We start from the raw sequence: 26,917 nt of genomic DNA, 5'->3' as shown, positions 1-26,917 counted from the left end.
TAAGACAGCGCTAACTAGAGAGGCAACTCTCAAGTGGAGCATTAGCTATCTGCAAATCACACCATGTAGCAGTGTTAGTGTGTGTGTCGGGTTGTTTCTGGCCTGAGGACTCCCATTACACGTCAGAGAACCAGTTTCTGCTGCAGGGGTGCGCTGGGAGGGTGTCAGTGCCACTCTCACTCTGTGATAAAATGTTCTCACCTGGGGTAACAAGTTCAAGTTTTTCCTTTCCTCCCCTGTCTTAATGAGGCAGCGATGGAGCGCTATGCAGACATCTATGTAGAAAGATCTATTATAATCACACGGGTGCTTTGTTTTTCCTCTGTTTTATGGCCTGTTCCTGCCGCTCGTCTGTCTTGGTCTTCCTCTGTCTTGTTAAGTGCTGCCATTCTCCTGTGTTTGGATGTGGCCCAGAGGGCCCTTACTGAGACCAGGGGCTCTGAATGAGCTGCAAACCCCAGCCAGCGGGTGCCCACAGTAGGCTGCCAGTCCCCCTAAATCTCCCTGATTACCTAAGGTGGCTTCGGTGTGATGGGGGTGTTACAAAGGTGGTGGGCTCTCTAAAGAGGCTGATTGAGATGCAAATGGAGGCCATAACTCAGAGGTAATGCAGACCTGAGCACCCTTAGCCTCGTCCGTTCCTGCTCACCTCACTCTCTCATCGTTCCCCATTTACTCCAGGATAGGAGGAGGGACTGTTATTGTCTCGAGGTAAAGTTAGATATTTATCATAGCAGAAGAGAATCACACACTTCAAGGGAGAGCCGAATAGAATAATAAAGTACAAGGGTGCAAAAGAATTTCGTTTTTAGTGGGGAACCAGACATAGGTAACGCACATGGTGCAATATTTGAGCACAAATTGAAAACACAGCTGCAGACACCAAAATGTGCTTGTGTTTCTTCTGAGGAACAGATGGACACAATAAAGTGCGAGGGACTCTGGGCTTTGCCAGTAGAAAGGTGGAGTGAACCGGCGAGGAGGAGGGGAGGAGTAATTGCGCAGTCCTTTGCTGAATTGTTCTGTGGATGCAAATTTAAATCCCTCCTATTATTTTAATAATCTGCCTTTTACTGCTTGTGCTCGGATCATTTGTTTGCAAACCAGGTTATTTGGAGAGGGAGGCTCGGGGGTAATTTCATGCTTTGGAGCATTTATATCTATAACTTAATGAGGAGAGGGCCTGTTGTTTCCTGGTAATACACTGCTAGAGGGAAGCAAACTTTTTATTCTTCGTTTAGGGTACTGTTAGAGGGCAATAATGTGGGATTACTCTGATGGAATTAAGGAGCAAACTGAGGAGAGACCTAATGCTGCTTTGGGTGATAGACCAATCTCAATACTAGTCTTTTAATTCAGTTTTTTAAGGCTACAGGCTGGTTTGGAGGAAATTAGCTTTCATGTTTGACCATTACATTGCAAAGGTACTCATACCCTTTAAACTTTTCCACAGTTTGTCACATGACAAAAACAAGCTTCTGTGTATTTTATTGGGACCAAGTTATCAAGTTATTTTTAGCCTCTAACTTTGACTTGACCAGTAGCAGGTACCAATTATCAACCAGGCAATTGATTGCTCTGTTCATTGTATTTAGTGGCATCAGAGAAGGGGGCTGAATATATAATTATGCATCATTGTCCTCACACTGTATAAATTATACACCTCTATGTGTGGGCCCATTACATAAATCCAATTAAAATTAATATTTGTAAAAGTTCAAGGAATGTGGAAGTTTTGTAAGGCAGTCTTCAAGTCACAGTCTTCTGAAATCTCTTCAGCTTTATGTCCTATTTGCCAGTTTTCACATTTTCATATTAATTCACAACAATTTAAACGTCTCAGGATTTTTAGATTACACATAATTTTGTTTTCTTATTGACACTATATGGATGGCTACATTTCAGCGTGACGTTCCAATACAAATTGAATTAATCCAAAGTTTAATATGTTTACCTAAAAGCCAAAAGGAAAATACTCTTGTGAGATGATCAACATTGTTAATGCAGTTACTTCATTCTTTAATGCCAGAGCTGCTGTTGGACAAGGTGATGGTACAGAAAGCTTCCTCTGCCCTCCCTCCTCTCTGTCATGGCTTCGTTCCTCAGGTTCCCTAGTGAAGGACTTTTCTCCCAGCAAATTTAATCAGACTGCATGAATTAAAGTAATAATTTAATTTGTTCACAAGGCGTCATTTATTCTCTGTCACTCCTCGGGTCCGTTGACAATCTTCATCTCTCTGACTTCTGACCTTTGCTGAGGTCGCGTGATGCATTTATTACATTGTTGTACGAGATGTGTTTAAGCTATTACTGGGCGACGAGATGCTGAACACCATGATGAGATTCTTATTATTCAGATTTGTGTAATACTTTAGCAGAATGCATAACTGTGTGACCTTATCAGCAAGCAGAGAAGATGATCTAAACTGTGCTCTAATCAATTACCTTATGAATTTGAATAATAATAACAATAAAGGTGTCCCCTGCTTCTTGCGAATTGTTAAACAGGGCCTTTCAAAAGTATTTACAACCCTTTTGTCACATCTTCTCACATTACAATCATAAATTGAAATTTAGTGGACTTTCATAGAGGGCTGCACAATGATGCAGTTGGTAGCATTGTTGCATTGCAGCAAGAAGGACCTGGAATCGATTCCCAGCCCGGGGTCTTTCTGCATGCGTGGGTACTCCGGCTTCCTACCACAGTCAGGTTAATTGGGCTTTCCAAATTCTGTGAGTGTGTTTGTTCCTGTGTTGCCCTGCGACAGACTGGCAACTTGTCCAGGGTGAACTCTCGCCCGGAACACAGCTGAAGATATGGAACCAGCAACTCCCGACCCCACTAGGGACAAGGGTGAACAGATGATGGATGGAATTTCATAGACCAACACAAATAACATATTCATAAGGACAACAATGAACTTTTTAAAAAGTGTGGCATACTCTGCCCTCTAACTATTTTTTTAAAGCCAAATTTCAAGCTTAACCTATAAACACAGGACCTTGAATGAACCGTTCTACCATGTGTGTGCTTTCATCTGAACCACTCCACTGTGACTTTGTTTGAGGTGTTTAGTCTCAAGTCTTTTGCAGCCTCTAAAAGGCTCTTTTCTAGTATAGAGCCTCCCATCACTTCCTTACAGCTCCCCTCTCACTGCTGAAGAAAAGTATCCCTCTGCATGATACTGCCACCACCATGAATTGTGTGTTCAAGGTGATATTTAGTGGTAGATTTAATCCACATGCAACATTTTGCATGTTGGCTGAAGAAAGGTCTCATCGAGCCAGAGTATTTTTATTCACGTTTTCTGATAAATTGCTTATGACAAACTTTAATTGAGACTTGAAACTTGAAACAGTGTCTGTCTTCAATGAAGGTCAGATCTGTGTAGTGCCTAACTAATTTGTATCTTGTTAGTGGATTATCCACCTGTACTGAGAATCTCTGCTGCTCCTCCAGAGCTCCCAAGAGCCTCACAGCTTATTTCCTCATTTGTGATTAGATCCCTTTTAGATCAATATACCCATAAACATCCAACCTCAAACCCACTAACTGTTTTTCTCTAAATCATTTCACATCATAAGGTTACATGTTTGGATCACCTGCCCCTGTGTACTTTTAGAAATTTGTCATTTTAATATTTCACAGTTGAGTGGGTATGAATACTTTTGGATCCCTTTTAATCCATCTTCCATGTATGCCACTCATGACTCAAGACAACAGAGGAAAAAAAGCCTTTATTTTTCCAAGAAAGAGATAAATACGCAATTTCTTGTTTCCATTGAAAACATGAAACATTTTTGGACTTTAGGATATTTCCAAACAAAAGGGCTTTTAATCAAAGTGCACACAAGACCCTGAGGAGGGTGAAAACATCCCTTCATCAAAAGGTCTATTTCACACTTACTCACATCAAAGGTGTCCATGTTTCTTAATTGCAAGATTCTTTTCTTATTCAGTTATGTGATGCTCATGTTTTCATACCAATGATTTGAGAGAAAAAAAAAAGTAGCAAATCAAAGAGGCTTAATTTATTATCTCTGAACAGTGATGTGTTCACCACCGCGGTGTGTGAGGAAATGTAAGCTTCTCTCTCATAGCTGCAGTGTTGTATCCGGCCTTGGGACACAGAGATGACGATACAAGTCGGGAATGTTTTAGGAGAAAATTAAACAGTCTCAAACGAGCAGGTTTAGATAAAGCAATCACATTACCGCAGCACTACAAAAAGAAGAACAAATTATTTTGTAGACGAGAGAGTGGCTCTTTATTGCTGATGCCTCTAAAGAGAAAGTTGTGTACCAGGGATGTGCATGGCCTGGGTGTTTTTCCTTATTCATTGTTATCTAACCTCAATGTAATCAGCCTCTAAGTCTGTTCGCCAGACGCTAAAGTCCCTGCACAGAATTGCAAAATAAGTTGGGTGTAAATATGTAATTGCTGGCGCTTATTCGGAGATCTGAAATATTAGGGAGCAATATGGATCGCATTAAAATCCTGGTTGTTAGGGGGATCGGTTACACTGAAGACATGCGGGAAAAATGTGCACAGTCTGCGAATCTGGCGGAGATAGAGCGGTCGAGATGAGGCAGGGGGAGACGGGAGCAGGAGAGGGTGAGGAAATGAAGGAGAAGAGACAGAGAGAAATAGGAGAGAAAGATGAAAATCTCTTGATGTCTTTCTGAGAACATAGACACATTATTTAAATCTCCATCTCTTTTTAATGTAAATGTGATCAGGCTCTGCCCTGGGTGAAGGAGTGAGAGAAACGAAGTTCGGGCAGAATAGGACGCACACACGCACACACTCACACACACACACACACACACACACACGCACACTGACAGACATCGAAAACTAAAAACCATGTTAGCCTTGAACATGGGGTGAAATTAATAGAGGACTTTTACAGAGAAAAACACTTTTTATTACATTTATTGTTCTTTCTTTTAAAGCACAGTGGTTGGTGTACAGTGTGTAAGTTTAGGTGTGTGTATGTAAGTTTGCATGTGTGTTTGTGTGGAATCTGATCCCTGCTGCAGGCCCCCTGGCCCTAGTCTGTCTGCATCCGAAAAGCAAACTCTGCAATTATGATGACCGCCCTGTCCTTTTCATTCCCCATCTCTGTCTCTCTCATCTGTCTGTCCTGAGCGCCATCCCTCCCGCTCTCTCTCTTCCTCTCTCTGTCTTCATCTTTGTCTTCACTCTGACCCATCTCTTTTGTAGCTAAATAAATTAGCCCTAATGGTGACTAGATCAGGAGTTATTTCTTCAAACTTTTTATGCATGACTGACGTTTTTTTGTGCTCTATTCATACATTTACTGTCTGGTGGGCAACATGTCTAAATAATTTCTTTGTGAAATTTTAAAAGCAACAACACACAAAGATAATTTTGAAAAAAATATGACAAATATTAGACAAAGTCTCTTTTTTGGCAATTTAATGTAGTTTAGCACCTACTTTCTCTAATTTGCATTGAATTTTAATACACAAGATGGGTAATTTTGCTGTGTCCTTTGTGCGCATGCTGGAGGAAAATATTGAGCATATTTATTAATATATGTTTTGAAGAAAGCTGTATCGGTTTAGCTATTAAGTACTTTTTCCTTGATTTTTTTTTTCTTGCCAAATCGTCATTTTTCTTTTCCTATTAATTCATTCCAAATTTACTAAATGTTTGGTTTGCATGCTTTTATGCATAAATGGTAAGCAAACATTGCACTACTTGGAAATTATATTTGACAGACATGCTTGCAGTTACAAGGTGTATTAAGATTCAGACTATAATATTGGATTACTGCAAAAACTAAAAAAACTAACAGTCTCAGTTTTGGGCCTAAGATATTCTTAAAAATTGTCATATTTTTTGTACTACAGCTGATATTGTATTTTACCATCTGTTTAATTTTTGCATATATTAATTTATTGTTTCCTTGATATTTTCTAAGCAAGTTTCTTCACCTGGAATTTGCTTACTGAATGTTTGGGCAGGTAATATTAAAACAATCTGCTTAAGCCACCCTTTTGCTCCTCCGTCATGAGAAAGTTTATACCTGGATAATTACAGTCGATGTTACTGCTCCATCTTGAAGTATGTCACACTCTACACTCAGAACAGATTGGTTCTTGACAAAAATGACCATCTAAAAAGGATCGATTGAATATTTGTGTGATCTTTTTCTGCTACATTCTCAGCTGCTTTGTGCTGCTTTCATGCTATTTCACATATTTCTTACATGGACATTGATTTTATTATTGTGACAGAATTTTGGACGCCGAGAAAAAGTTGCAAAAAATGATAATATACACACTCTAACTTGCTTATCTTCTTAAAATTTTAGTAAAATTTTTGTTTTATTTGCGATCAGTCTAAAATTTAAATAATGGTGTTGAAAAATGTTGAATTTGACTTTGTGCAGAAATTTGCACAAAGTTAATAAACATCTGTTCTTCGAAAATAGTAAGTTCAATAAAAGCAGATATAAAATCGCATTTCTTTGGTCACCTGCTGTGAAACATTAAACACACTAATAACCAACCATACGCTGACATTTTCTTTTGCAATTTTTTAAATGTAAAGTCCATGAGTTCTTCCTTTCTTTGAACTGCCTTTCTGTCTGCAGCCTCTGCCTCCTTGGCAGGTTTAACTGATCTGCTCACTAATTGATGTGCTGCATTCATTACAGTTATTAATGCTCTGTTTACTAACACGTCTTGCCCTTTGCATGCCGCTGAATAAGGATGTCAGTGAGCACTTAACCACAAGCTGGCCCTTTTCCTCCCCGTGCGAGTCCTTATGTGCGTGTCAGGTGCACGTTTGGAGAATCGGCATGCCTTTCCCTCATTCTTCATGTTTTTCATCTGGAAAATCATCCCATGTCCTTCCTTCACCTTTCCCCACATCTGCCCCCACACTTGCTTGATTTGTAACTTGATTTCAGGAAAGGGAAAACCTGTAGATTATCCTGCTTTCATTAGGGGGGGAAAAACCCAGTCCGTGTCAGAGAAAGAAGAAATCAATTTAATACAGACTTAACTGGAGGAAATTGCATATTCTGCCTGTATGTGCTGAACAGGCACTTTCTCTTCCTCACCAGAGACCTGCCTCCCTATTAATTGCACTGTGTTTGCACGTTGGAGGGTGAGGAAACGTGTGTGCATGTGAGCATTTGTTTATTTGTGCGTGTTTGTGTCTGCAACGTGCAGAACGTGAGGGTCCTGAGTTTGCAGGGGTGTGTGTTGGGCCTCTTTGTCTGCATGGAGGTCAGCTCTCCGGCCTGCTCCAGAGCACCCGGACAGATGTTTCTTTGCTTTTAGCCAGGGATGCGTGTACACACACCACACGTGGTGTGTATCCATATTTCTTTGTTGTTGTGAGGTTCATGCATAAGCACAAGTGCATGTGACTTAGCCAGGTGGAGAGGAGATTGGTTGGTATTTATGAACAAACGTCATAATTGTGACAGGATGATATACGAGCTGCACGTTCCACAGTTTCTCCCCTCCTTTCTTTTCTCTTTTTTCGTTTTGCTAAAAATATATCAAAATCTGTGATACGAGTCTTAAAAGCTGATGGCCAATTTAGCGGGGTGTGTTGCAGACAAGGTCACGCCGATCTGAGTTTCCCTGCGTTCCTCCCTCCGAGGCCTGTTCTAATCTACGGAGCAGGAAGAAGGGCTCAAAGTCATTTCTCTAATTGCTTTTATAAGGTGCCCTTTTCACATGGTCTCTTCCCTGCTCATTCACTTTCATCACATTTTCAACACCTTTTCTCTGCACCTGCTGGTTAGGATACACCCATGCTACATTGCTAACCCTATAAAGCGACGTTAGAAGTACTCATAGGAAGTGAAACTTGTTAAAACCACAAAAATGCTACATTTTGTACCTGATTGTGACTGAGGAGATTAACAAGGATCAGTGGGGTAAGTGTTTTGTACATATGGAGCACTTTGAAGCCTTTTAAAGCTGCCTCTGCTTTGGTGATCCATAAGAGGCATCGAGGTGGCGAGCGGCACAAGGTGAGGGTAGATGGAACCAGGGGTTAAAGTATGACACTGAAGCCTGAGAAGGATAAGGGCAGTGTGGGATGAGATTGAGTCCAGTGCATTAAGACAGTGTATTATTTGGCGGTTCCACTTGCTTGCGTCCATTAGTGGTGGCTGCTGTGCTATTAAAGGGGTCAGCGAAGTGTGTGTACCTGTGTACGTGTGTGTGAGGATGCCCACGTGTGTGTTTCAGGAGTTAGCAGAGTGGTCCAGTGTCTTATTGAACAGGATGAAGCTCCCCCTGCTTTAATACTTCTTCATTTTATTGGATTGGATGGCCTCAGTTATAATTGTATTAGAGCGCTTACCCGTCTTGCGCTACCTTCCACTCCTTTCCCGTCTCTCTCCACAACAGAGACCACATGCTGTAGGGAAACACCAGGGGAGGCTCTTAAGATCTCAGCCTTCTCTCTTGTAGGCAGAGGTTAATAAATTGTTGCTGTAGTTTTCATCCTTCCTACAGGTAAAAGCGAAACATTTACAGATTGTTGTACTGTAAGTTGGATGGCTGGAGGTGAGAGATGGTACATTCGTCTAAATTCTCTTCTGATATTTTTTTAATGTGCAGCCATCTGGACGATGTTTGACAGAGGCAAGGTGGAAAATAATTTATATTTCCAGACTTGACTTTTTTATTTGTTTTTATTTGCTTTTTTATTTGTCTAAAAGTTTCATCCATCCATCATAAATCTAAAAATGGACCTTTTCTATTTATAATTTATAAACATTGGCCATCAAGCACAGAGAGTTCTGGACATTAAAATCTCAGAAATCTGTGTAGGAGCCCTGCAGTTTGTTTTTAGATGATGCGTGCGGCTCTGTAGACTAAAGCCAGTTCCTGCGGCTCTCTGAGGGAGTTACCCAGAGGGGCATCGCTGTCCCTCGCTTCTGTCTTTCGTCCTTGAAGGGGAGAGAAGTTGTCAGGGTCCTCATAAAAACCCTGAACGATTGTATCTCTGTGATCTGCCTGTCTTTTTCTATCCTTTTTTTTTCTCCTTCTCCTTCCAGAACCTGGCCATCTGTCTAATTGTTCACCTCCATAGCTTTAATGCTTTTTACATGCTCCCCCCTCTTCTTTCCAGGCAATAAACTTTATTTTCTTCGCAAGACTTCAGTCTGCAGGGGGAGGGTAGGCAGGCGGGCAAAGCAGGCTGCTCACCTTCTTCCTGCTGGATTTGCTCCAGTGGACCCCCTAAAATCCTCCCTCTATCCTTCCTTCATTCTCCCATCTCTTCTTCCTTTTTTTTTCTACCACATCTCCAGAGGAGAGATGTTCGTCAAGCTGACACCTGCGCTCATCTTCTCTGCTGGCCATGCACTCATGAAGAGCTTTCCTGTTGAGGAGGCCTTCCCAGTGACCTGTTAATTATCCAACAGTGTGCACATTCTGACCTTGTTTGGGGAGCTTTTGCGTGCTCTCCTGCCAAAAAGTATTTTAGTGTGACGTAGTCAACATCACATGGTTAAAATGCACAATTATAAACAAACAATATTTTCTCTTTTATAAAATAACCCCCTTTCCCTTTAGTTTGTGGACCATGTGAAAGTGACACGAAGTATAAATGCATATTGCGTTTGTAAGTCATTAAATTAGACAGTTGTCTCCTCTCACCTGTGATTACTGCTGTGTGCGGATCATATAAGCAGATACCCTATAATCATATCTATAATAGTCATAATCAGCCCTTTAATGTTCGGTAATAGCATCCGTATAATGGTATAGAGAGGCATCAAGAGAATAATTCAAGCATAGCTAATGGTGTGATGGCATGGTTTTACCCTTGAGTCACAACATTGCGTTTGTTGTGTGCATGTGGGGGTGTGTGCGTGTGGCTGTGTATGCATGTTTGAATACGCCCCGGGGCAGTTAAGGTGTCAGTAAAATGCCTGAAGAATCCCATTTCTTAACTCTTTGTTGTTTTCGTCGTGCTCACTGCTCCGTGGAACGTCCTTGCTGGGAGTGTCATGTATGCTTAGCTTTGCAGGGAGACATTCCCAAGTGGTGGTCACATACAGGAGCTCATATCTGTGAAAAAAAGAGAAAAGGCTGACAGCAAAGCAGCGGTGGCAGGGTTGGGAGCTGAGTGCTCTTCCGGGTGTTATGCGAGCTGATGCCGTTCCTCAGGGATTCGGAGCGCTGCGCAGGAAAGAGTAGAACTCGGAGAGCAGAGAGCGCGGGATGCTCAGTTTCACTTCATGCTACGTGTCCTAGTGCTAACACATGTCAAAGTCCCATTAGAGCTTCCTTGGACCTAGCCTGTTTATTAAAGGCTTGTACTGATATAAACAAAGCAAGGTGGAGAGGACAAGAGAAAAGAGGATCTCTGTTGACACATTGACAAACATGGTATTCTGCTGCTTTTAAAGAGATGTGGCCCTGCAGGCCTGCATGTGTCTCAGCTGAGGCCTCTGGCCTGCAGCGGAGCGCTACAGTGATAGAGAGGATGATGAATATTTAGCTTGTCTTCTGCAGTGTGTAAATGCAGCTATGCATTCATTTCTTAAGTCATTTATCTTTCTCTTCTCCGCCCCTATCCTCAGCCTGTCTCCCAACATATGGCATAAGACGGGCCACACACACACACACACACGCACGCACGCACGCACGCACGCACGCACGCACGCAGCACGCACGCACGCACGCACGCACACACCCCCCACACACACTCACAGACGCACACACACACACACACACAACACACACACACACACACACACACACACACACCCCCACACACACACACACACACACACACACACACACACACACAACACACACGCACTCACAGACGCACACACACACACACACACACACACACACACACACACACACACACACGCACTCACAGACGCACACACAGACACACACATAAGCTATACATACAGAGTTCCTTAAGTCTTTGAGGTCTGCTGAGAAACACTATAGTTTGCTATAGTGGTTTCAAGCAAACAGAAGAAATGGCAAAGTGAAATGACTCACAGCAACTTACATTTCTGTTTCATTTGACAAGTTCAGTTCACATAATCTCCAAAAATCCTGACATAAAAGGTGAGTGGAAAGAAAAAAAACTCATACAGCCTGTCCATCTTTCACATACATGCACTCAAAATGTAGTAGATTTTAATTCTCACATTCAGCTGAATTATTTAACAGAATCTTGTTTTATTCCTTTTTAACTTCTAAACTTTTCATTTTTAAATTGACAGTAATGAGAAAATGAATCTTTTGAAACATTCTGTTATATTTATTGCTTTCTCTTTTATTTTGCAATTATGTATTTACTTTTTCTCTCAACAGCACAAAGCAAGAGTAGAGGCCATGATGTGTAACCTGGCTTCTCTCCGCAGCGTCAGGGAGTTTGCAGAATCTTTCAAGGCCAAGAAGCTGTGAGTATAAACATACATATTTGTTTCTGAACTTAGAAAAAAGATATAGATACTGCACCTTACAAAAGTATTGAAATCTGTTAAGCTTTTCATATTTTACTACTATACAACTACAAATCTCTGCATTTTAAGTGATACCTGAACACAATGAACCATTGTGATTGTGAGGTGGAAGAAAAAGGATATATCCTCCACAAGTCTTTTGCAGCCTCAGTTCTCTTTAAAAATTATCCTGTTTTTAGCTCTCTCAGGGGATGACGGATTGAACAAACCTCTCTGAATTGTTCAATAATATTATTTTATAAGTCTAACAAACAATGTGACAATTTCATGTTTAGGTACGACACTTTCCTAGTTTATCATAAAATCTCAATATAATCAATTAAAGTTAAATTTAAGAAAAATGAGAAAGTTCAAGAAGTACAATATTGATAATTTCTTTTATTTTAGGGTCTGATTTTTGCTGACATTTGGACCCACATCATGAAAGTATATCAGAACTGTGGTTCAGACTCCAGCAAATCAGATTTGGAAGTTCCTCCTCAGTAGTTTATGGACTTAGAGGAATAACTAATCCCTGTTATTAAGGACATAAACAGTGTAACTAAATCTGGTGTACTTAAGGGACATTCTGAACTTTACTGATGGACACCATATGGACATAACCCCAAGAGTGAGTGTGTGTACTTGTGTCAAATTACTTGACATTGGTTGAATGCTTTCCATCGCTCATTTTGTCATGGTCAGCTTTTACGCCATGCATCTCACATCCGGCAAGCAGACGTTCCGTTGCTATTTTGGGGTCGTGAATACAGTTGTCTGTGCTGCTCATCCACCTGCAGGTCTCAGTAGGACAGAACAGTGTGTGTGTGTGTCTGGGAAGGGCTGTTGGTGTCAAGGGATCCCCTTGGGGAGAGGCAGGGCAGCTATCGCCCGTAGCAGCCCTGGGGCAGGGTATGGCCGTCCAGGGCACGGTTCTTGGGTCACGGCCAAACTCTATGGTTGCGTTCTTCGATCTGTGTCATATACTTTTATTCCAACTTCATAACAAATGTATTTTCATCTCCTCATATTCATACATTTGCTATCGTCCCTTTCATTTCGCTATGTACAAATTATCTGTCTGCTGCCAGTTTTCTCTCTTTCTGTTTCTCATGTTGTCTCTCAGTCTTTCTTTACCTCAGTATTTTGGCAAGGTTGTATTTCTTCATTAGCCATGCTGTTGGAGGGGAGGTGGGTAGTGGGGGACTCCCAGGGGACGTCAGAGTACATTAATTCTCATCAGAAGGCGAACAGAGCAGAGTGGAGGCTGGGAGCTCTGAGCTGTGAATGGCACTGGGCAGCTGTCTGACTCCACCAACACTCTATTACTGCACGTATGTCTTCAGGCATAACACACGGCGGAGCCACAAACACAGTGGCCACATGCGTGAGCATGCATGCACGCTCAGACAACTGTGCGCACACTGTTTGCATGCGGACACAAGTGCACAATAATGCTCCTACAGCGTGTCATTGACAGGTGAAATGTAATCAGAGTCTTTTTCTTTGTGTTGCCTCGTTTCTCACTCTCATGCTTTTAAGTGCTCCAGTCAGTGGCTTTCATGCTGCTTTGTGTTCCATTGACCCCAATTCTGCTTTAATTGCCTGTCCTTTGAAATGAAATTACCTGGATATTGATATTGTTGAATGCAGTGCGATTTCATTGGGATGTAATTGATGAAGGACGCTGCTGACATAAACGCTTAGTACAACTTCTGCTTCTGCAGCTCGTAATTAACACGAGCTATGTGTGCTCACCTGCATTAATTTTCTCTACTTTTATTTCTGATGCCTTGAAAAAGTCTCCAAACTGCTTGAAAGCTCAAATGGATTTTGGGGGATTCTATATGATGGACCAACACAGCAGTGCATGATTAAGAAAACAAAAAAGGATGTGCAGTTATTCTTTTTTGTAACAATGAAAATATTGAAAAGTGTTGACATTTATTCAGCCCTGTGAAGGCAACACAGTGAACTGTCATCTGTGTTCATGATGCTGTTTGTTCGCCAATGTGCTGCAAACCCGTGAGGCCTTCTCAGAATATCCATACACAGTTTTGAGGTTACAAACAGTTTATTATACAGCTGTGGTAAAAAATGAAGAGACCACTGCACTGAACCCCATTGAAAACCAAATATTGATTTCTGAACTTTAAACATTAGTATTGTTGTTTCTAAATTAATATTAACTTGTTTTTCTTTGCATAATTTACTATCTAAAAGCGCGGCGTCTTTCTCGTTATTTTGACCATTTGTCATTTTCTGCAAATAAGTAAAAAATTTTTGCTTTGAATTTTGGCGACATGTCAGTAGATCATACAATAAAAGAACAATGTTTATTTTTTTCAAACATAGACCTATAACAAGTAAAATCAGAAAACTGATTATTTTGCAGTGGTCTCTTAATTTTTTCCAGAGTTGTTTTTTGTGCCCTTTTGCTTAATTTAAGACTTAAGGATTCAAATGAGATGAAATAAAAATACATGCCTTATATTTTGCTGGCTGATGACATAAAATTCCAGTGAAATAAATCAGTAAAATATATTAAGGTTCAAAGTTTATGAAACAGTTGCAATTACATTTCCTGTTCATTCAGTAATTTTCCTTACTCTATAAACATTAACTTCTGGTTCTTGGGGAGAAATAAGGGTCAGAAGGAGTTTTTACTTTGTGTGTGTTTCTAGTTTTTCTCATTTCAATAAAGTCCAGTGTTAATGACTGCTTGTCCAAACCTTACTCACACAGGCAATCTCTTCCTGCTGGCCTACATTATGGAGGAGGTCAGGGGTCACCCCCACGGGGGTTATTTAAAGTAAATATATAAACGTATGTGTCCCCGTCTGGTAGTTAACACCCTCGTTTGACCAGCGCTGAGATTGCACCGCGGCGCATGGTGTTCTGTGAAGCCTTAATGTGGAGAGAGGGACTGTGGTATGTGGCAATAGGCCTATTAAAGACATTCATTAGACCTGCGCTTATGAGAGAGGGACTAACTGGTGGGCAGTTGAATTAACAGGCCTTTTACATTACAAGCAGACTCACCAGAGCCACATTTAAGCTCTGTGTGTGGGGGGGAAGCTCTCTGCTGGCCAGGGAAAAGTTGGTTATCTGAGTTTTTAATAAGAAATTTGTGATCTTTTCTGAGTGACAGACTCTGTTTTGTCCCTTTGTCTTTGCAGAATAAGGTCACAACATTTAATTCCTAAGAGGAGTTACTGGAAAAAGGATTAGTTTACAATAAACGCTTTAGTGAGGGGGCGACTCTTAGGTCAGGAGTTCAAGCCCGTGGCGTTAGTTTGAAGCCCCTTGTGAGCACACTGGGGACTGAGCCAAGAGTTTTGCCTTGTTTTGCACAATGAGACTGCACTTCATACTCTGTTGGACAAGAGAACGCCAAGTCAAAAGCAACAAATTTAATTTGCCATCTTTTAAGCAAATGGCATTTTCTCACTAGACCTTGAAATCACCACAAGTTTTTGCTGCTCTGTTTCATTTTATCTATGGCATTAAGCATTTGTAGTCCTTCAACTCACACTTTGTAAATCCATATAGACTTCAGTGTGTCGTACTGAATTGTATTTTATTTGTTGGACTGACACAAAGTAGAGCATAACTGTGAAGTAGATTGAATATGATAGTTTTCAAAATCTCACACAAAGACTGAATACATTTTCATCCAGTCCTCTAAAGCTTGATACCTGAAAATGAAATTCAGTGGAACCTTTAAAGAACAAATGACATACAAGGAATCATTGTAATGCAACTTACCAAGCATTTAGATGCCTGTTTGTACTTGCCTAGAGCAGTTAATAAACCCATGAATCTCTGGAGGAGCTATAGAGGTCCACAGCTCAGGAGGAAGAATCTGTTTTCAAGACAATTGTTGGTCATGTAAAGCAGAAATGGAAGAAAGAATTGGTTAAATTATTTCCATTTCTGGTGTGCCACAAGTCATGTCTTAGTGCTCAAAAACTAAGACATGACTTGTTTGACCTCAGTCCAGCTACATAAAACTCGACACAGCCAAAAATTCAGCACGATCTTTTCAAAAAGGCCAACTCATTGTTTTTGATAAATATCCACTTTTGGTCATGCTACATGGTCACTTTTAAGGATCCACCATTTTGTTTGTCTTTTCAGGTTTTAAAATAAATACTAAAAAAAACAAACAAACATAAGAAGGTAAAAAAACACCAGTAATTTACAAATAATTGTGACATAATTATGTGAATTAAAACACTCTTTTTTACCTAATTAAAAGATAAATAGATCAAAGGAAATATTACTGGCACTTTTAGAGTCACTCAGCTAAAACAACAACAGCTAAAATCCTTCATTTCTAATTAAGTCTAAATGTAAAAACTTTTTTTATTTGAAGCAGGCTTCTTAAAGTTACCACATGCTTAAAGAAGTGGGATTTATGTCACTAAATTTTACATAGAGACTAAATTTACTGATATTTACTGATGTTCTTGTGGAAAAAAGAGGAGGAAACATTAACATTTTAGTATGTTTTAGTAAATTTTTTAAACATTAACTGAAATTTATTGTGACAATTATTAATCAAAATTATTGTCATGACAATACATTTTTTATGGTAAATGATAAATGGTGCCATAAACGCACATACATGATTGTTAGCCTAAGTTATGAAGAACCTCTGTGGAAGATCCAAAGATCAACTTATAGCTCAAGAGCTGCAGGCTGAATATCTTTGGTTTTGATCAAAGCATTCTCATGTAGAAGAATGGCCCAGTCGTAGTCCAGAAATAGATCCAGTTGAGTACCTCTGCTGAGACCTTAAAAATCAGACTGATTTTAGCTTATTTTGCAAATAAGAACGGACTAAAATGTCAGAATCTAGAAGTGTACAGCTGACAGAAATTCAGCTGTACTTGCAGGAAAAAGAGGTTCTATCCAGTGTTGACTAAGGAGATCTGAATAATGATGAAAACTGTTTTGCAAAACATGTACTGATTGTTGTTCACTTTACAGAAATGCACTTCTTTGTGTTGGTCTGTTTCATAAAATTCCTATGAAATATGGCAAACTTTGTGCTTGTAACTTTAGAAAATGTTTATAGTTTCATTGGGCGTGGATATTTTTCCAATGCACTGTACCTACTTGTGTGTTGTGGCTTCAAACAATTTAGTTTAGACTTCTTTGCCTTGCTATATTTTGGGTAAAAGCTTAAATGTCTCACTGCTGGTGTATTGAATATGTGCTGAGGTTGGCATTCTCTAAGTTGACTCCTGCCTAGGTTTGTGCTCTTTAATGAACCTAGTGTGTTCAGAGGCCTGAAGGTGATCGTACAGTATAGTACTATGTAATAGCATGGGATGGCTCATTATAGAAAGGCATAACAATTCACACATTAATTTTCCAGCATCCAGTTTTTAATTAATCCAGTAGGCAGTCTTAAACACGGGGTACACAAATTGCCTTCGGCCTCATAATTAATTCTAATGGAAGAAATTAAAAATTGGTGGGGTGTGTTTGGATTGTTCGCCTGTGTTACTGTGCCTTTTGAGCTCGCTAGAGCGTCACTGTCACCGACAAGGATCTCTCACTACCTTGACCAATCCCCTTTCTCTGCCACATGAGGAGGTGGATCTTCTCGCCCACTCAACGGAAATCTAAAGCACATGTGGGCCGCTGAATAAAATCAGCTGCTTTAAATATCACGACTTCAGAGAGCACTTGGTTTTATCTGCTTAGTCTTCTCCTGTCGATGTGCTGGTGGATTTGCTTTCTCACGGTAGCTGTGCAGATGTTGTGTTGAAACCCTTTACTTCCATCACGAGTGTGTTTAAATGATCGAAGAATCTGTTTCCATTTGTATCACCGCTCTTGGAATCGGGCCAGCTGGAGTCAGTATCTACAGTGATTGTGCAGCCATGGGGAGACTCACTAGAAACCTCTGTATAATCCTATCATTGATAAAGATGCTCCTCTGCAGACCAATAAGCCTTCTTTAACGGGCAAATGACATATTCTTGAGCCGACAAACTTAAAATATTGTCATGTTCTGTGTTTTTCTGTGTTTGATTTTGAGTTTTCTGTGTCCTGAGTTCTCCTCGTTGTCCTGTCTTCCCCTTGATTACTCCCAGGTGTGTCTTGTCCCCTTGATTGCCCTCAGTGTATTTAATCCCTCCTGTGTCCTTTGTTTCTCGTCGGGTCCTTGTTGTTATTCTCTTGCCGTTTGTCATTTAGCCGCCTGTTTGACCAGCGCTACCGGTGTGAGTCCTGTGTTTTCCTGGACATTATCTTCAATTAAACCAACTTTCACATCTACCTGGGTCTGCCAGCGTCTGCCTCACCACCAACACTTTATGACAAATATCTTAAATGTGTGAAATAAATACAACACAAGCAGCATTCCTATTTCATTTGAAAGTACATATATAATTTTAAAATACATTTTTCAGACGCAAAAAAGTGTTTGGAGCCATGCGTCTTTAAAAGTAAATGACACTACCACGTATGAAGAGGAATATGTGGAACCACAGAACGTAACTTCGTATTGATGTAGAAAGGAAATAAGTTGTTTTCTTGACAAAACAAAAAAACTTTCTAATAAAATATGTAGAGTGAATTTATAGCTGGTTACTGTCAACACAGAAAACAGTGAAGACTGCGCCACATACAGTAGATTTATGGTGGTTAAGACTTGTGAAAGTAAACACATCAAAAATATTTCACCACCCATTGATCTGAGAGTCGAGTCTCTGTATCTGGGACCGTCTTTATTTGGCTATATTGGCTGCATTCTCAAGTGTCTTGTGGTTATTTTTGTTCTTTTTTACTTTTTTAAGTAGCTCTGGATATGGAAATAATGTTTGATATTAGCAATTACAAACAAGAACACATTTGAAAAGAAAAGTTACAAAAATCACAAAATATGTGCCTTTGTCAGAAAAAATACATAATTTCTCTCTTTGTTTCCAGTTCCCTTACTATTCTTACTTTATCTCATACTTTTATTCTGATCTATGTTTTGCCTCTTTTGTCTCTGTAAAGTCACCTAATTCAAATTGTTTCTTTTGCCACAGTCCTTTGCACATTCTGGTGTGCAACGCTGGCGTGTGCACTCAGCCCTGGAGTCTGACAGAAGATGGCCTTGAGTCCACCTTCCAGATCTGCCATCTTGGTCACTTCCTTCTTGTGCAGTGTCTTCAGGACGTCCTGCGTCGTTCATCCCCTGCCCGAGTTGTAGTCGTATCCTCAGAGTCACACAGGTAAGAACTTGGTCGGTAAACAAAGACAGTGATCACACTTCTGCCCTTAGACATTAGATCTCAGGGCTGACACTGCTGACAGCTCTGTTTTTTTGGAGAGACTGTTTAAGAATGGTTGTGATCGGAATCGCACCTAAGATTAGATTCGGACACCCTTTGTTTTTTTTCTCATTGAAGCAAGATGAATTTACCTTTTTTTTTTTTTTTTGACATGTATTTATAGTCTATTGTTGAAATATGAGAAAAAGCATAAAGCTAATCTATGCTAGGATCTGTGAACTCCATGATAGTGTAGGATGATCATTAGGTACAAATTAATATAATGCACAATTTCAGTTAATTAATTTCCCAGTGTTATCGTTTACATTAGGCAAAGTAAACTTCGCTCTTGCTGAATTTTACAGCATTTCTAGCATTCACAGTAAAGCTGCAGTAAAGTCTCAAAGATAAAGTTTAAGCAGTAATCTCCCAAAACTACCCTTCAGCTCTGCTCTTGCTGTTATAACCGCCACAGTGGCTAGTTTTCAGGACACATTTGACAGATAAGACTTACTGTGTATTGTCAAACATGACAGCCTCAGTCACTGAAACTCATTTCCTTCCCCATGCTGTCACTATGAATCAAACGTATCATCAGATTGATGGATGGACTTATCAGCTAAAATTTACTTTGATCAAGTATCTGCTCCTTTCTGCCTGACCCCCGGACTCACCCTCTCTTTCTCACTGCTTTCCCCTCATCTATTGTTCTTTAAATCCGTCCCATTGTTAAACAACTCTACTCTACAACTGTGCAGTAGACAAGCATGATATCTTGCAGTGATCGGTGAGCCCAAGCCCTGAGCCATGTGTTTCAGAGTCACTCTCTTTCTGTGTGCAGCATTGATTCTGGTTTCAGTCAGTTGGACGGGCCGGCGGTGATTGATTGGAGCTCTGCAGAGTGACCTGCACAGCTGAGAAACATACAGTTATTCTAGCAGATCTACTATAACAGCAGCTCACGAATGACTTAAGTTTTACAAAGGATGAAAGGACAGGAGCAAAAGTTTGATACATTCTTGAAAAAAAAAAATAAGAAAAATAGTATTTATAAATAGTTTATTTCTAGAATAAAACATCCTGAAGAAAGTATTTGCAACATTTGTTGGTTTGAAGACTTGCAATATTTGGGGCCTTTTTTTTCTTGGGATGGCGAGAACAATGGAAAAGATCTTCATCAGTTGAATATTTCATACTTCACAAGAGTTTAATTGTAGAACCTCTGGGAAGTCCTCATAAGGTCCTCCAAATGTAGCATTTTTCAGTGCAGTAACTACACCTGCTTCACATTTCACAAAAATCCAAAAGCTGTTGGAAAAACTTTCTTCCAAGAATATGTGTCATTTCTGGCTGGGTCACCTGGAAGAGGGTGAATGATGTTGAAAGACCCAAAACACTCAATGATTCCCATTTAGTTTTTTTTTTTTTTTAAATATCAGAGCATCTACCCTTCAAATGAAGGGTAGATGATCTAGGAAATTACAAAATTGTTAATTACAGCAGACTAATGTAACACAAATGTCCTAATTAGCACATAAATGTTTTACTAAAACATCCTTCTTCCTGTGTCATCCCAGTCCCTGGACCTAAATTATATAGACAGGCTGTGAGTGAGTTGAACAGCAGGGTGTATCATGAAGGTTTTAACAATAAAGGTGCTTCTTTTTTAATGTGGCATATTTCACCCACTCAACATGAAGATGGGATTTGTTAACATTGCTTAGTTTGAGATAATTGGTTAACAGTCATTTTATTGAAAACTTTTAAATATTTTATGCAGTGTGTGGATGACACTGTATTTCTAAAGTCAGGATAAGCATGGTAACATACACTCTTCCTGTTTCTGCTTCCCTAACGCATTATCTTCACCTTCCTTCCTCTCCTTGATGATCAGCCAGGGATTTAACTCCCTCAAAGGGGGCTTAGCCAGGACCAGAGGGAGTTGGTTACATGCTGAACTAGACCAGAAGAAGGAGCAAATTTAGACAATATCTCATCGCACATCTTCTCTCCTATACACCTCATTCCAGACCTATATTGCATCCACTGAAGTTGCTTCCTTTTTTGTTTGTGTTATTTACAGTTTCTGCTGGATTTCCGTTTATTCATTTAGCTTCCCCTCATGGATAGTGTACGACCTCTGACCTGGCAGCATATTGTATTCCGTAAGCTCCTTGTATGCTGGTAAATCACTGACCTGGATTGGGAAAGATGGACATTCAAGTAATGGTTGGATGGTTTATCACTTTCCACCATTTGGGCTTACTGTGGAATTGACCATGTACCGGATTTGTTTACCTTCATGATGCTCAAACTCTGGCAGAACAACCATTGGTGGTGAATTGTGTCTCTCCAGTATAAAACTGATGAGCACCAACAGCCAATGAAACCAAGTTGTTTGATTACATTAAACCTGGCCTCGTTATCAACATCTCAAAAGGGAAACTTAGTGGCAAATAGGGTGAAAATCGAAGCAAGTAGCAGCGCATCCAGTAGATTCAGCCAGTTATTCTGTTCTCACAGATAGCCATATCTCTTTCATTGCCTTGATTGGCTAAAACTCAACAAATTATCAAAGACTTTTGTAAAATGTCTGCCAAACTAAACTATTACACAGAATAACGTGTGACAAAAATTAAAACTACACTTTCTTATAGTTTTTATTGACCCTTAGCTTAAGAAAGGTTCTTCTGAAACCTCTATCTTAGAGTCAAATGTTTAGATTTTATGTGTAGAAATGCTATGTTTGATATTTCTTATCATAAAATACTTAATACTTAATTGAAAGACAAGGAATGTAGGTGAGATTTTCTGGCACTGTTCAAACTGGTAAAATCTATAAAATCTCAAAATCAAAACTGTTATAAATACAAATAAAAATTGTGTCATGAATCAGAATTTCATTACTCATTATTATATTTCTGACTGGATAGACAGAAATATATGTAGGTGAGAGGATATGGTCATTAACCCAAAAGACAAATGCAATCGCTGGAAACCTGAGATGTGCAGAAACTTAGTTCCTTTAAATCAGCACTGAAATAATTAATATTTTCTGAAGTTTTCTGTTTTTTAGATTAACATTTTAATGTTTGCTTTTAAAATTGCCAACCTTATTAATGGTTTAGAAAGTAATTAAAGTTCTCTTCATAAAAAGACCTTTCATAGCTCTGCAGCCTGTAAATGATTTCCACTTAAATTTCTCTACTTTCTTACTTTAATGTCTTTTAATCATCTGCTAAAGAAACAAACTGATTGAAAAGTCTCATTTAGCTCTAACTAGACACAATCTTACTGCATTGTATGAACAAATAGTGGAAGAAATACACACAGGGCATTTCCAGGCAATTGATTTATCAACCTCTACTTGCTAAAGTAGTTACGAAGTTGCTGCACATGAAATGAAAAGCCTGCAGATGTTGTAATTTAGCCAAGCAAGGATGTTGCGGAAGGCGACAGTAAACAAGAAGCGGCTAGCTTGTAAAATCGCAACAAGGAACCCAGGTGACATTTTGATTGGTTGTTTTCTAATGACTGGATTAATATGTAGAGTGTGTTCCTCCAGTTCAGAGCTTAGCTCTGCTCACTCTCTCTCAAACACACACACACAGCACACAGTGTAGTTTTTTTTTGTGCTCAAGTATTGTGATGCAGTGCATAATAACACGAGAAGTGTAATGTTTAAGGAGCCTTGTCAAACATCTGGAGTTTAACAGCTCTGTCGCAGGCAATTAAAGAACATCATGTCACGTCTTTGATTTGTATGCAGCCAGCGCCACGCATCTGCTGTCAGAAAACCTTCACAGACTCACTCACGCTTCTCCTGTGAACTGACTTCTAGGTTCACGGACCTGTTAGACTCGTGTGGGAAGGTGGATCTGGCTGTGCTCTCCCCTTCGAAGAAGGAGTACTGGTCCATGCTGGCTTACAACCGGGCTAAACTCTGCAACATCCTCTTCAGCAACGAGCTACACCGGCGTCTTTCACCTCATGGTGTGACCTCCAATGCATTGCATCCTGGGAACATGATGTACACCTCCATTCATAAGAGCTGGTGGCTGATGACCTTTCTGTTTACTCTGGCCAGGCCTTTCACCAAGTCTATGGTAAGGAAGCAACTCAGAAAGTGTTTGATCACCATGAATCTGCACAAACGCCCACTGAGTGGACTGCAGTGTATTAGTTTCATGCGATTAGACTCAGTTCTGACTGAGCATGTACTTCTTTTGGCACACTCTTTGGGGAAAGAACGGGAACTGGATGGAAATAAGTCACTCCGCTGTGATGTTGGCTTTCACAGATAGAGCTGCTGTTTCTCCTGTCTCCGGTTGCTTTTTATTTAAGTTCTGCTCTCTTAGATGACACCAGATCTAATGAACTACAACATCCAGACAAAATTAAACGTATTTCACAATTTGTGCATCCTAGTTTCTAAAGTCTAAAAGTGTCAAAGTTGTTTTGATTTTAATATTACCTGCCCACCTGGGTAACCTTCTATGAGCATTTTTCCACATTTGCCATTTCATTTGCTTTGTAAATACTTGTTGAAAGCCAAGACACATTGAACACATAATGTCATAAAGCACAGTTTTGTTTTGAGACACAGAGAAGTTGCTAGTTGCCATGCCAGAGGGACCTGTTCTTTATTTCATCAGATTACAACTTTAATTTAGAAGCAGCTGTAAAACTAGATCCCCCCTCAGAAAATTGACACTTCACTTGGATGGTTGTTGCAGTTATTGGACCCCTGTGCTTCTGGGAGTTTTGTTTTTGGGTCAAGCACTCCTTGTAGGGTCATTGTCTGCTCAGGGAAAGAGCTGAAACTGTTGCAGGAGGTGAAGTATTGCCTTCAAAATGAAACTACAGCATAAGTGCTTGACTTTTGTTCATCTGGAGTTGCACAAACAGATTACAGTTTTTCCACAGAGCTGCACAGTTGAGAAGAAAACCAACCCAGACAAACTAGGATGGGAGGAAAATATTATCACAAACTTGAATGTTCGATATTAGTCTTAGTTTACACTGAGGTAAGGCTGATGCATGTGTCTGCAAGCATAGATTACAAATACTGAGTAATGAAAAACTTGTCAATTATTTTGAACAGCGTCTCACTTTATTAGGCTGCTTGGAAATATTTCACTTTGTAAAATACATATGATAACGGTAAGAAAACTAAATTTAAATGTTCCTTTGCTGCTATAAAAATAGTATTCTTTTAAAACTACAGTTAACAAGCTATAATCAACATGTCTGTAAAGCAGGTTGGCAACAGTTAGATGTACAGGCTATTATTAGTTTCTACAACTTAAAACTTTACTAAACTGGAAGATGGATAAAGAGGATATTCTACTTGAAATATAAATATGTTGCTTGTTTATTCTCCAGGTTTGCTAATTCCATGGATGAAAACAAGCTAACAATGACTGGAGATGCTCCAAGCCTGAATGTTTGGGTTCAAATCCCAATTTATAAATCTAAATATCGACTCTCAAGAATGTTGTCCAATCCTGAGCATTTTGCTTAAACACTAAAGGCTTTTTGAGCCATAGTGTTTGACACAAATATGACAAATGCCACATGGGCTTTGTTGGGTATACAGCTTTAATGTTTTTCTTCTATAAAAGCACATTAATTATTTAAGTACAGTTCCACACAGTTTTCAACAATTTTTTCTAAAAACAATTACAGTTTACACCACTAGCATTGCTAACACCAACAGCAATCTCCATATAATTTCTAGATTACAAAACCTGGTGTCAGACAGACTACCAAGGTTTCCAAGTCCATCTTTTACTGATGTTGAAAGTTCGGTAAATATTAAATTGTTAAACTTATTTTAATCACAGGTAGCCCTCCTGTTGTCTACTGAAACTCCCTGCTGCTCCTCAGCAGATGTCCAGAGTTTTCTCCTCGATTATTATGCACTAAAATGCTGACGTGGCATTTCCTTAGCAGTGGTGTAAGGAATAGTAAACATAACTCGAAACAAAGCTGTCCAAAGTAGGTATTAGTAGCTTAAAAGTTGAATAAATTGTCCACTGACATTAAAATGTTTTTTCTTAACTTAAAGGTGAACCAAGGACATGACTGATCAAAGTGTTTGGACCTACTTGAAGAATAGTAGGTAACAATTTGATTGTTACCTACTGTTTTTGAATTGTAATTTTGAATTGTAACAATTCAAAATAACTTCAACTATCCTAAATGTTTACACACAGCACATAACCAAAGTCTTGTATTTTCTGATTTAAAATACTTAAACTCTGCAATCAGACGCTTGCTCTGCACCTTTCATTCATTCTATTGATCTATCTGAATAGTTTTAGTTTCATTTTGCTCTTTAGGAGATTGCTATGTGTAATTTATTTACAAATTAAAAAAAAATATATATAAGCCTACACTTCTGGAATAAAACACATAGAAATATTAGCTCTGGTATCACAACACTTTGCTGTCTGGATCACTGTATGGATTGGTGACCTGAGCCCAATATCTACTCCAAGAATGTGATCAGAATCTGGTGAATAAAGCTCACCCTATCGCTTACATTAAATAAATGTGGATAATACTACTGTAACTGTAATAGCGACAACTCTTATCATTTTACATGTATAATAATACACATACAATAATTATATATAGCTGTATTAATCCATATCTTGTATTTTTGGCATATTAAATTGAGCTTTGGCCCTGCGTCTCGCCTAATGATTCCCAGAGATAGGAACTAGTCTCCTCACACCCCCACAAGAATAAGCGGGCATAGACAACAGATGAATGGATGAAAATTTTTGTTCCAAATAACGTCAATTAGATTATGTATCATATTTCAATTAAATGTTTTCTGTAGATGCTGTGCTACTATAAATCTTTGGTGTTTTACTCAATGTTGTCATGCCTTTTTGGAAGGTAGACTGAAAAAATTTAGAATATGTTGGATGATCTCCTTCTCCAATAACGCTGAAATGTTTTCTTAGGGTAGTCAAACAGTTATGACTTCACATGTTCATATAGAGCTTTGAATGATTTGTGTGCACTTTTGGGGCAGTTTTCTTTGCAATTTTTTCTTTATGAGAAAGAAGTGATGTGAAGTGTCAGAGTTAACATCGCCAAACACTTTGTGTTTGATTTATAAGATCCAGATCTGTGATTCATCCAACACTGTACCCTTTAGGCTTCACAGCCTTTTAATATATTCTTTACTTTGACAATTACATCTTTCCATTAGCTGTTCTTCATACTTTATCAGTTTGGTGTTTTCACTGAAGTGAAAATGTGACGTGTTGAAAGGCGGCGCGGCGGAGTTTTAGTGAAGCGTTGTTCTGATCCATCATGTTTGACAGACGCAGGGCCTCGGGCCGTCATTCGTCTCTCCGCCTTTTGACACAGGATGAGAGATGAGAGGAGCTGCTCCTCGGCACCAAATGCCAAGCTGATCGTTTCTTTGACTATATTTATTGTAAATCACTCTTTTTCACTCCTCCCTCTTCAGCTTCTTTTTTTTTTTTTTTTTTTTCTCGGTATTTCCGCATAGCTTCAGCCTTAAAATCTGTCCTTTGTGAATTGAAGAGTGCCCAAACTTTGTTGAACAAATGCTCTGACATTTTGGATTCATGCACACAGATGCAATTAGCATAACCTTTTTTTTATTCTCTTTCTCCTCCAGAACGGGGCGGTGGCTTTTCTTATGTCTCGTTAATTAAACCAAGTGTATATGTTGGTAAATATTACAGGACAAAGGTGGAGCTAGTAATTAAATTCTGGTATGCTGACACAGCTATTAGCTAAAATCCATGTCTGATAAAGGCCACACACAGGCTCACGCATGCAGATACACAGGCGCACCCTTAAGCCGAACATTTGCTCTTATTTAAATCTCGGGCTTGATAAGGCCCCTGAAAGTGTATCCTCTTTAAAATCCCACTCCTCACTGCTTCTGCCCCCACATTAAGGGCTTAATAAAACAGTGATATTATTTCAGTTATTGGTTGCAGGGATATGAAGATGGTATCGCTTTAATTGCTTGCGTACGCTTGCGGGATCCACGGAGATTGTTCAGGGATGCAAACATAAGCAGAAAGTCAACTCCAAAAAAACAATCACAGGGCCCCCATGTGTGTTCTTGCGCAAATAACCAGCCTCTCATTTAAAGCACAGGTT

The 26,917-nt window shown here is 39.5% G+C and overlaps 1 protein-coding gene across 3 annotated transcripts in view; it reads left to right on the top strand.

The window, feature by feature from the left end:
* The window catches only part of wwox (WW domain containing oxidoreductase), a 157,703-nt gene that overhangs the window by 40,039 nt on the left and 90,747 nt on the right, over positions 1-26,917 (top strand). For all 3 annotated transcript variants that reach the window (XR_008605819.1, XM_055027698.1, XM_055027700.1), the window contains exons 6-8: positions 11,350-11,438; positions 18,533-18,718; positions 22,599-22,863. Coding sequence is in view for 2 of the 3 variants with exons in the window: in XM_055027698.1 (XP_054883673.1) it covers positions 11,350-11,438; positions 18,533-18,718; positions 22,599-22,863 (540 nt within the window). In the remaining variant the exon portion in view is untranslated. The remainder of the gene's footprint in view (positions 1-11,349; positions 11,439-18,532; positions 18,719-22,598; positions 22,864-26,917) is intronic.

Source organism: Poeciliopsis prolifica, unplaced genomic scaffold, assembly GCF_027474105.1.
Source record: "Poeciliopsis prolifica strain line A6 unplaced genomic scaffold, Auburn_PproV2 SCAFFOLD001, whole genome shotgun sequence".
In the NCBI taxonomy this organism is placed as follows: domain Eukaryota; kingdom Metazoa; phylum Chordata; class Actinopteri; order Cyprinodontiformes; family Poeciliidae; genus Poeciliopsis; species Poeciliopsis prolifica.
The sequence above is the reverse complement of the archived record's forward strand: the minus strand, read 5'-3'. Positions and strand labels throughout refer to the sequence as shown.